The 12,061-nt window shown below is 38.1% G+C and overlaps 1 protein-coding gene across 1 annotated transcript in view; it reads left to right on the top strand.

Moving 5' to 3' along the window:
* The window catches only part of LOC113074586 (thrombospondin type-1 domain-containing protein 7B), a gene marked incomplete at its 5' end in the record, with an annotated part of 63,193 nt that overhangs the window by 26,206 nt on the left and 24,926 nt on the right, over positions 1-12,061 (top strand). Inside the window, 2 exons of the mRNA XM_026247434.1 lie at positions 4,092-4,283; positions 5,825-6,053. Of these exons, the coding sequence (XP_026103219.1) occupies positions 4,092-4,283; positions 5,825-6,053 (421 nt within the window). The remainder of the gene's footprint in view (positions 1-4,091; positions 4,284-5,824; positions 6,054-12,061) is intronic.

Raw genomic sequence — 12,061 nt, 5'->3', positions numbered from 1 at the left:
CCAGTGCTTTTTTGCTCTCTGTGTGGGCTGTTAAGGTTAATTTCCCCAATCTGCATGCACATTTTCATCCAGCTCTCCTGGGGCAAAGTGATCCTTTCAAACTTTCGCAATTATTTCTGATATATCGTATTAGAGAGGGGAAGTGGATTGATTTAGGGAGGTGGGAAGCTGGAATTATTTGATGCCTGCAATGTGACCCATAAGTCAGTGCTGTTATTTGGAGCTCTGACATTATTCTTTCTGCAATTTAACTTATTATAGTTAGGTGTTCAAATTGCCAAGTAGCTGTTATGGTATTACAGTTTGTGCATTATTCAGAAGAAGAGAATAACAGCCCTGTGCAGTTGGTTAAAATGAAAACATTCGCCGCTTGGTTTTTATTTCTGACTCTTGAACTGTCATTTTTGCAGCATAATTCCTGTTATTTTCTTTCTCTGGAGCTTTTTGTGAATTTACTGTTTCTCATCACTATTTATTCTGCTGTGTGTGTGTTGATGATCAAACTTCTGCACTATATATTATGTCTAAAGACATAGCTGTTCAACACCATATACATATTTTGTTTTGAATGTTGGTGTGATATGAATGACCATGACCACATTGGCCAGCCAGCTGCTGGACCAGCATGGACTTAGCGGTGTATGATATGCACTAACAGCAGAATAATTGCACTTTATGCTTCATTCAATTTTTTCATAATGGGGAATTCTTCAATTAGGTGCAGTTATAACTGCTTTAAGTATTGATAAATGAAGCATCATAAAACTATATTTCATTTATCACACATGTCCGAGTAGATTGCTTGAATGTAACTGACACCCTTGCCTCATTTACTATACGCTGATCTATGAATATGCAAATCAGTCCCACCTCCACTCAGTGACTCAGCCAGTGCCTCCTGATCCACTGAACTGTAGTAAATGCAAGACAATGGCATACATGGATAATGACTGATAAAACTTTGTTTTTACCAGGGGACAACTACAGTGAATACTGTAACATTCGGTAAAGTTACTTACTTACGGGGAAGTCGTGGCCTAATGGTTAGAGGGTTGGACTCCCAATCGAAGGGTTGTGAGTTCTAGTCTTGGGCCGGATGGAATTGTGGGTGGGGGTAGTGCATGAACAGCTCTCTCTCCACCTTCAATACCACGACTTAGGTGCCCTTGAGCAAGGCATCGAACCCCCAACTGCTCCCCGGGCAGCCGTAGCATAAATGGCTGCCCACTGCTCCGGGTGTGTGTTCACAGTGTGTGTGTGTGTGTGTGTGTGTGTGTGTGTCTGTGTGTGTGCATTTCGGATGGGTTAAATGCAGAGCACAAATTCTGAGTATGGGTAACCATACTTGGCTGAATGTCACTTCACTTTCACTTTCACTTACTTGATGATGTTGTGTCCTAAAATGCCTTGAAGACTCGAATACAGCCGTTTGTGATTCTTAATTCGCGCCCACAAGTGTACGCGTGTGAAGTGCAGACACCGATGCGGGTGAGGTGGGTCTGACTCCAGGCTACTTTTAAACTGTTGACATGGTTTATAATGCAAGTTAGTGGTTCTAAATTCATTTTAAAACATGGTTTCATGGGTTTTGTACTCTAATCTTTTTTTTTGGTTTCGTGTTGGTATTGGTACATTTTGCATGCTAGTGATAGGAATCGATCCCTTGATGTGATTGGTTATTGGTTTATGATGTCGCAAACCGAGGGCTGTTTCAAACCGCAATTGTGGGTCAGCCTTTGGACAGTTTTAAGGAGAAAATACTCAACAATGGTGTTGATTTATGGATTGGCACATGGTTTGTCTAAAAACATATTAAAAACACCACATAGACAAATAAACAACAGAAAAAAAAAAGTTGATTTTCACTACAGAGGGACTGAAAAAGTTACTTGAGCACCAAATCAGCACATCAGAATGATTTCTGAAAGATCATGTGACACTGTGAAGTCTTCATGTGAAGACTGGAGAAGTGGCTGCTGAAAACCCAGCTGTGCCATGGTCAGTAAATCTCCTCAATATCTTGGATCTCTGACATCAGCATCAAAGAATAGATCAAATACCTCCTTTTCAAACCCCTCTTTTCATGATTTAGAGAACTCGCTGTGGATCAATGGAGGTTTCCCGTTCTGTCTGCAGTTTAAATTGTGCTCAGGGGTCCTCCACCTCATGCACACAACAGTTATCTTCAATCTCATTGATGTCCAGGTCACGTGGCCGCCAGCAGTGTTTGGCAATAGCAGTTTGATTGCCAAGAACATGCCTACAGCCCCTTCTCGCCAGCCCCTCTGCTTTGATGGCTCAAGAAGCCTGGTGCTAAAAGTTGGAGGCGGAGGGCTGGAGACTCGCCTTGGGGAATATCTTCCATCTCTGCCTCACTGGATCAAGAAGATCACCCATCTCACGTTCTTAGCCTCTTGACATGGATGCAGTTACAGCAAGGGAAAAAATAAATAGATAACAAATCTGCCCCTGGGTTGTTTTTGCTCAACTGCATGTTTGAAAGTAAATGACAAGGTTCAACAGAAATAACGATGCCTCGTCGTGAGCGCTGACGCTCTTCACTTATTCAACATTTTTGGAAATTGATCCGTTATGGTGGTGCATAAGAAGGGTGTGTGTCTGTTTGTTGGGGATGTTTTTTAGGGTTTAATCATTATAGGAAAGTTTGGTGTAATCCTAGAGAAGTGAATGGAAGGATTAATGTCTCTCTTTCATGCATGAAATGAGAGTTTTCCTCTCGCCAGCCTCAGCAGACAGCCCAGCTCTCTTTCTCTTCTGTCTTTTGATAGCTCACTGGCATCTAATAAATTAAATGGCCTTTGGTTCATCCTCTCAAATACCTTTTCCTGTTCAAAGCTTCCTTCCTGTAGGCGAAAGGAAACACATTCTGCCCATCTTATCAAGCAGTCATTAGTAAAATCAGTGGCAGCACACAAAGCAAATATTTCCATTGGTTAATTTGTTTGAAGATTGAAGAGCAGACCTTTTTCTTGCGGAGAAATTGATGGCATTATCGCTGCAGTGTGATGTGCAGCTGTAGCTTTGACAGGCTTGATCGTAAGAGTTTGGAGCGTCTTCAGAATATTAGCGTTCAGGACTTGGTTGTGTTCATCATAATGAAATCTAAATTGCCCCCTCTATTTTCACGTTTCCCATTTCAATGATTGAACACAAAAAGGCTGATGAATCACAACTGTTGATCTCTTATTTGGAGATAAAAACCACTTTGTCTTCATCTAAGTTGCATTAAAAGGATGAAAGCTGTGAATATGAGCACATTCATAATGGGGGCCGCATAATAATCATGATTTACTTTGGTAATGCTGAGTTATGTGGCTATTTCATTGAATGGCTTATTCAAAGCGCATTGAATTTCTGTCTTGTAAAGGTACTGTGAGTCTGTGCTTGAAAAATATGAGTTTGCAAGGCCAGTGATGATGTCTAGAGAACATTTAGGTCACAGAAAGTTTGTGTGTGTGTGTGTGTGTGGGGGGCATGTTTTTGTGACATATCAGGACACAACTCTGTATAATGACATGGGTATGACGCAGGTATTACAAGGAGAGGGTGACTTATGAGGACATTACCCATGTCCCCATTTTTCAAAACACTTATAAATCATACAGAATGAGTTTTTTTGAGAAAGTAAAAATGCACAAAGTTTCCTGTGAGGGTTAGGGTTAGGTGTAGGGTTGGTGAATGGCGATAGAATATACAGTTTCTACATAATAAAAACCATTACGCCTATGGGATGTCCCCACTTTTCACAAAAACAAACGTGTGTGTGTGTGTGTGTGTATTCAGCTACATGTTTTTATTATCATATAATATATATATTTTTTAAGTATACACCACTGTCCTTTCTTTAAAAATGTTTCTTATGATTACCAATACTGTATTTATTTGAGCAAAAATACTGACATTTCTACACACATTTCTGTATACTGTATATCTAATATTGAATGTTTTTTTTTTCATTCTTTTCAGTGAAGAAATATGCACTTGCTTTGAAAAAAACAACAATTAAGTCTATTTTTGAGCACCGAGTAATGATGGTGACATTACAACTCGTGTCATGTTCCACTGAACAGGGCAGCTTGTTCCTGAGGAGCTGTGTGAAGATGAGCCGCCCCCTAAAGAGGTGTCCTGTGTGATGGCGTGTTCGGGTGACTGTGTGCTCAGCTCATGGTCTGATTGGTCCTCCTGCTCCCACAGCTGCTCCAGTAAAAGCTCAGAGGGCAGACAAAGCCGCACACGGACCGTATTAGGCTTACCGGGAGAAGGTCAGTTGGCTTTCATCTTCCACAGAAATCGGAGAATAATGTTTTAACAAATGTCTGACCAGTTCATATTGAAGCGTGCAAATTCATAATGGTACATGGTGGCCTGCATGTGTCATTTCGTAACATGTCAGTCTCCCTGCACCTTCCTATCTATTACAATAAAAAAAGTTTATAAAATGAAAAAACAAACAGATAATTTAATCCTGTGATATTGATTTGACAAGGGAAGTAATTTACTCTTAATATCACTCCGAGGGTGACATAATACCATTCATCAGTTTGTTTTCGTGAGCAGAGGAGCAATTTTGCACTCTGTATATTTGTTTCAGAGGAGCAGAGATAAAAATGTGTTCACAGGGTCTCATTTTTCTGTCTGCCTACGTACAGCTGTGGGCTTTTCCAATCACACACAGTCCTTCTGGAATGACAGAAAGAGCTGTGTAATTAAGACTTAAATATACTGTACTTTAGTTTAGAGACTACTTTCGCCCCCTCTGCCATCACACACACATGAGTAACGGCTCTTACATACACTTCTTTCCATGCATCTGGAAAATGGAAATAAAGCACCAGCCTCCTCTACACACCTTCTACAGAATGTCATTAATCAGACAAGCCCTTATTAATATTCAGCCGGTCTCCGTTACACTCATAATGAAGCCCTGTGTTATGGAAAAAGGCTGAATGTCAGTACAATGTCATTAGCTTCAAGGGCATATGGTGTAGGAATTACTTTTAATTATAAGAAGTGCAGGAGTAATTTTGGAGGCTGATCCCAGAGAACTTGTCACAGGTGTTCCTGCATCACGTGTGGAATACACATTCAGTTTCCTGTTCTGTTGATTTCAAGTACAAGAAAGTTTTGACTCTGTCTCTGGCTGATACAGATAAGCTGATTTTTATTTGGATTTTATGGTTGATGGCAGATGCTGCACTATTTAGTGTGGTTTAAAAAAAAAAAAGTAATCTGGCCATTGCCTTCATGGACTTACCCTCCAAAAACTGGTATGACTTTTCCCCTGCAGAAAACACACAAAAAATATTTTGAATATTGGTAACCAAATGGTTTTACTGACCTTTGACTTCAGTTGTATAGACAAAAAAGTCATTTCTTATAATATCATCTTTCATTTGTTACAAAAGAAGGTTATACAGCCAGGCACGTGCACCCGATGAAGCCATCTATAGGGACCTATTCTCACTAATAACTAGTTGCTGCTTATCATTTATTAGTACTAATAAAGCACATATTCTGCATGAGCATATATTCTACATCCCTAATCCTACCCAATACCTAAATTTAACACCTACCAACTAACAACTGTTCAATTATTTTTATACAGTTTATGTAGCACGTAAACAAACCTCAGCCTATTTCTCCTTTCATATATCTATAGTACATGCCTTCACATGTCCCAGTAGATTTCTGTTTCATGTGTCTTTGAGCTCATGTAGCTCGTTAACATTTTATGGAGCATTAAAGCAAACTTAAGAGAGACATTTCCATCTGTAACGCAGTTAATGATCTTTCCCATTCTCAGCTAAGACATGTCCAGCTGCTGCTGCTCTGGAGGAGTGGAGAACTTGTAATGATCATCCATGCATCTCCTTCTACTGGGAAGCGTCGCCATGGGGACCATGCATTGAGGACTCCTCCATGAATCTAAATGGCACTGGCTACTGGAACGGAACGGCCACCTGTGCAGTCGGGGTGCAGATTCGTAAAGTGGTCTGCATGAAAAAGGGCGTCGGGCCAGTTATTCCCAAAAGGTGCCTAATTTTTTATGTATGAAATGTATAATCTGTGGATTTGTAGGTTTCCACACACCACACTAAAAGTGTTCACAGTGGCATTTTGCGGAGGTTAGATTATTAAAGCACACAGATTTTCCACCAATGCTCATAGTATGAAGTTGAAATGGTATATTTTACTAGTCTGTGGTGATCACTGCTTTTAATTTAAAATAACAGTGAAAAATTACTAAACCTGTCAGATAGATGCAGTAATCTTTATTTTTGTGGTTTTAAATCTGATTAAAGTTAGATTTTGGAAATGCGCTTTTTTCAGTACAGCGAGATCATATTTCATTGAGATTTTTCATCTTTTGAGATCCGGTGTGACTAATAACATGCACAATTTAGTCGTAGATGTAGGCACTACTGCACTTTATCTCATTTACATGCATATGAGGCATTCACTGTATGTATGTATGAATGAACAAATGAGGGGATTGGTTTTTGGACATGCCATACAGTATGTATGAATGAGCAAAATGCTGTAATGCCTTTAATGCTTATGCTTTTTTTTTTTTTTTTTTTTTTTGGGTGGGGCCAATATAAAAACATGACAACAGCTAAACCAGCATCTTGTAAAATACATTCAAATAGCTCATCAAATATGTGCTGACATAAAAGTTTTACAGTGTTCCTGAATCCAGCCTGTTTCCTTTATGGGATCATCCATTTTTATAGCTTCATCTTTAAAACATTGTCAGCATTTTCTCTCCCAGATAGATGTTTTCGAATATTACATACACGTATTTGGTCAATAATGAACTTTCCACATGGAAACATTTCCCTCTGCTAGCTTTTGTAAATATATGTACATTTTGTTTGATTAGAGCAGTAAATATTATTAGAATCTGCTTCTCTGGGATGCGTCTGTGAACAGCAAAATTGGGAATTAGGGTTTTGCGTATTTTTTGCAATGCCATCACGTAATCCTGAAATCCCTCTTTGATAGGTTTGCATTCAAACATCTTCGCTCGAGCAATTAAAAAATATTGCTGGTGTTTGCTGCAGGTTGCGGTATTTTATACAGCATGAATGAAATGTACAGTAAAAGTTGAAAGCGATTCTCAAGAGTTTCACATTTCCCTGACCTTTTCTCTAGAGAAGAGTGCTTGGTTTACTTGTGCTGAAACCATATCTTGTACATTGAGTCTGTCAATTTTCTCAGTCTTGTGATTTGAGTGAGTCTGAATGCAGGCTTGACTGATTCTCTCCATTTCCTGTATGAGAAGGGTGGAGGTTTATGTTGCTCCATGTCTTTTCTTGATAAACGTTTCCTGTGGGAGTTTTGTAAGGGCACTTTGGGTAGGATAAAATGTTCTATTGCATTGCATGGAGAAGATACTGTGTTGTGCATTAGGAAAAAGGACTCATAAATAATGCAGCCATTAATCTATTTCTTTCTTTTATATTAATGACACCAACGTAATAGTGAGTTTATGGGCTGGTGTATTTCACCGGCCTTGTTATAGGTTCCGGCTTGACCTCAGTTCTGAGAGGGAAGCTGTCTGGAATCACATGCCGATTTTTCTCATATCAGTAAAAATGTCTAAACATACTTGATGCATTTACCTGAGAAGCAAAACTGCATAAACCTGCTTCACTTTCTTTAATTAAATTGTATTTAATTGTATTTTTTATTTAAAGCATTCATCAAAGAACATTTAGTATATACTTTTTAAACTTCTCAAAAATCCAATTTGAATGAATTACACATTTTTACTTCTTAAGTCAGTGTATTTAGTTTTTCCTGATGTTTTTTTTCCTGAGAAGCAAGGCAAACATGCTGATTACTGTAATAAAAAAACCTTAATTGAGTTCACATTGGTAGAGCATTTGTAAGAGTTTGAAAAGCATAGCGAGTGTTAACTTGAAAAAGGTGTCAAATACCAAAGTGTTTACAAATTAATTTGTAATCTAGGCTATTTTAAAGTCAGTAGTGGACAAATCACACTCTGGTTTATAGTGATCAGTTAACACATACACACACCTGCTCTCACTCACAGATGTAATGCATAAATCACAGATGTATGTACTGTAGCATGTATGTGTTTGATGGAGAGTAAATGTATGTGTTTGTGTCACACACATATCATATCCCTTGTGCCCTGTCACATGTGCTGGAGGCAGCAAGAAGCAAGCATCAGTTTTAAAGCGCGTTTTGTCATCATGTGGAAGCATCTAATGCTTCATACGTAGGTGGAGTGTGTTCAGATCTTCACTTCATTTAAAACAGCAGGGCTGAGCTATTTAAACACCCTGATATATGAATTGACCCAACAGGGAGATGTTTGTTTATCTTACTGCTGCAAGACCGCTTCTCTATTAATCCTCTGTTCCTGGTATACTTGCATAAAGAGGAAAACAAATCAGGTTCTGTAAAAGTGCAATGCAAAACGTTTGTCTGATACCTATTTGTCTGTCAACATCAAATGTGAAAGTGCTATGTGACGTCAGCCAATCATAGGATATTTCATGTTAATGATTTTAATGATAAGTACAGTTATATGGAACAGGATTATTTATATTTTATTCATTTTGACCAATGAAATGTGGATTAATTTTAAAATGAGTTTAAAGTCCCCATGTAGTGAAAAAAATAAAAATAATATATAAATAAATATATATATATATATATATATATATATATATATATATATATATATATATATATATATATATATATATATATATATATATTATACAAACCATGTGGCAATCCATTAATCAACAGTATTGCTGGGTATTATTTTCCTTAAAACTGTAGTTTCCCAAAGGCAGTCCCAGAAACGTGGTTTGAAACAGCACTGGGTTTGCTACCTCACAAAATTCAATAACCAATAACATTAATGGATAGATTCCTATCATTAGCATATCCCTCTCCATTTATACAAACATGGTGCACATAGAGATTATAGCATAGAGATTGCATGCAAAATATGCCAATAGGATTACCAGCACAGAACCAAAAATAAAGTACAACAAAAAACTTGGTTTAAAGTGAATTTAGAACCACTTACTTGAGTAATAACCCACATCACCAGTGTAAAAGTAGCCCGGAATCAGACCCACCTCTCCCAAATTGGTGTCTTCACTTCACACACATATTGCTCATGGGTGCGAATTAAGAATTACAAACTTGGCTGCATTGGATTCTTCAAGGCATTCTGAGGACACAACATCGTCAAGTAACTTTAACAACTGTTACAGTATTCACTTTAGTGGTCCGCTAGTAAAAACATAGTTATATCAGTCATAAGGCCCTATCATACACCCGGCGCAAAGCGCAGCGCAAGTGTTTTTACTAGTTTCAGCCCAACGCAGTTCTCTCATTTTCCCGTCCTGCGCCACATTATTTAAATAGCAAATGCATTTGCGTCCATTTATGCCCTCATGAGCGTGCTGGTCTGAAAACGAGGTGTGTTCAGGCGCATTGTTGGTGCATTGCTATTTTGGGGAGCTGAAAATAGACTTTATCTGTCCGCGTCTAAAGTCTGACACAATGTTTTTTCTTTGTTATTTAAAGAGCCTGTTAAGTCGAGTTCAGACTGAACGATTTTCAAAGTAGTCGGGTCACTGTTCTTTTCCGCGTACTATACGCGGGTCCACAACGCATACACACTGCTTATTAAAATCACAGGGACACACAGCAGCACACAAACATGCAAATATTACAAATTAAAGGATTACAGTGCAAAATAATATTATTGTGTAGACTACATAATATAAAATTGCCTACATGTCATAATGGATAGTCATCGCATGTATCAGAATTAGGCTACCTATTTGCTCGCGCACAAGCAGCTCCATGGAGGCTGGAGTGGAGGCGGGGCTAATTTGTATATTCATAGATCTACATATTGTAAATGAGGCAAGGGTGAAGAGTTACATTCAAAATATTTTAAGGCATGAGAAAATTATTTTCACAAGAAAAAAAAAACATTTAAATATGTTATTTTGATGATCAAAGATGAGTTTTAAGGGATAATAATTTTAACTTCAGAGGGACTTTAAGCTTTAAGATTTTTTCAGATCCCATTTCCCCCTTATTCCACATCATTTCCTGTCTTCTCTCTCCATTGCTGCTCTCCACACTCTCTCAGTTGTCACATCATTTCCTGCCTTGTCTTTTAATAAATGGAATCACTTTAATCCAAGGCCTTGAATTTATTATTGATTTTCTAAAACTATGGAAACAGCCATATGATAAAACAGTCATATTTAGTATTAATATGATATATTAATATTATATTAATACTATATATTATATAGTAATAATGTTAATTATTATTATAATTTGCCAAAAGACAGAATAATGAACAATATTATTATTATTGTTATTATTATTATTAATAATAATAATAATGTAGTGTAAATGTTATTATTAATAATAATCATAATTCTTCCATTCATTATTTTTACAACAGATAGGGTAATGAACTATATAAATCAGATGGTTATATTAATATACTTAAAATATGAATATTGTTTAGCAGAAATGTGTCATTACTGCACCACTCGCCTCAACAAATTGCAACACTGATTTTTGGAATTAATCTGACCAAATTTGTGCCATTGGTTGAGTCAGAGTTGGAATGAAAGCAGAACCTTGTCTCTTTGTTTTTGTCATGTAACTTAATGCTTACTTTTACAATGGCTACAAACTCATCCAATTAAATTTTATGTTGGAACACTCCATACTCACACTTTATTCATGCTTTGTTTCCATATAGAGGCAAAGACAGAGTTAACCTGTTGTCATCTGTGATGTCTCCTTTGTTCTTTCTTTCTTTCTGCTGATTTCTTGCATTTATCCTCCACCCACTCTTTTGTTCCTTTCCTAAAGCTCTGTAGCATCATTGCCTTTGGGTGATTGCCCTCTGTAATGACATTCTGCTCCACAGAGCACAAAAGTGAGAGAGAAGCAGATGATTCATGCTTCTGTTCTTTCTTGTTCCCTGCTTTGATGTGTCCTGTTTGCTGGTCTCCAAAGCCTGTAGTTGGTAGAGCCCTGCTGAGCCCTGCTGCCTCTCTTTAGAGCTGCTGCATGCTGGGAATTGAACCAAGCCTGGAAATGAAATGTCCAGAATCCAGCTCGTTGGGTTGGACGTTCTCTGTGGGGCAACATGCTCTTAAACAAAAGCATGCACATACTCACACTCACAAGGACACGCATGAGACAGACTCCTCAGCAGGACATACACCCTGGTGCATCATGTACAGTCATCTAGTCATTATTGCAAAATAATGGCTCTCGTTTCATCCTGAAGGGGTTAGTTTTGTGAAAATGACCAGCTGCCTGTACATCATCTCTTATATATTCACCATGGAGAATGTCATTATCTGTCCTGTGACATCGCTATTTACCAAATAAATTGATGTTCATGAAATATTGATTTAAGGGGGGGGGGGGATGCTTGTTTTCACTCAATATCCTGTTAATCTTGAGTACCTATAGAGTAGTACTGCATCCTTCATAACTCCAAAAAGTCTTTGGTTTTATTAAATTCATAAGAGAAAGATAGTCTGTACCGATTTTTCCCGGAAAAACACGACAGGCTGGGGCGTGACGTGTGGGCGGAGCTAAAGAATCACGAGCGCCAGTAGGCTTTTGCGTTGAGAGCATGTGGAAGCTGAGGAAAAAAAACAACCAAAACAAACCATGGCTAACAGTCAGATTCAGTGTATATTTATGATCCAGAATCAGATCCAGAGGCTGAAATTTAACAAGAGCAGCCTCAGCAACGACGTCTCTATGTGGTATGTACTTAAACTGTATATATTTGAAATCATATCTTTGAAATGCAGGGAACAAACAAAAACACTTGCACAACTCCGTTGATGCTCTGTAAAAATAAACTCCATCCACTGGTCCCTTAATGCTGTTTTTTCTTTGGTAATCTGTGCAGGGTTGTCTTGCCCTGGCAACCAAAAACACACTTATTTTGTGACATTTTGCGACGCTCTCGCTCTGGTCAGTGAATGTC

Source organism: Carassius auratus, unplaced genomic scaffold (assembly GCF_003368295.1).
Source record: "Carassius auratus strain Wakin unplaced genomic scaffold, ASM336829v1 scaf_tig00015216, whole genome shotgun sequence".
Lineage (NCBI taxonomy): Eukaryota > Metazoa > Chordata > Actinopteri > Cypriniformes > Cyprinidae > Carassius > Carassius auratus.
Note: the sequence above shows the minus strand (reverse complement) of the source record. Positions and strands in the feature narration are given on the sequence as shown.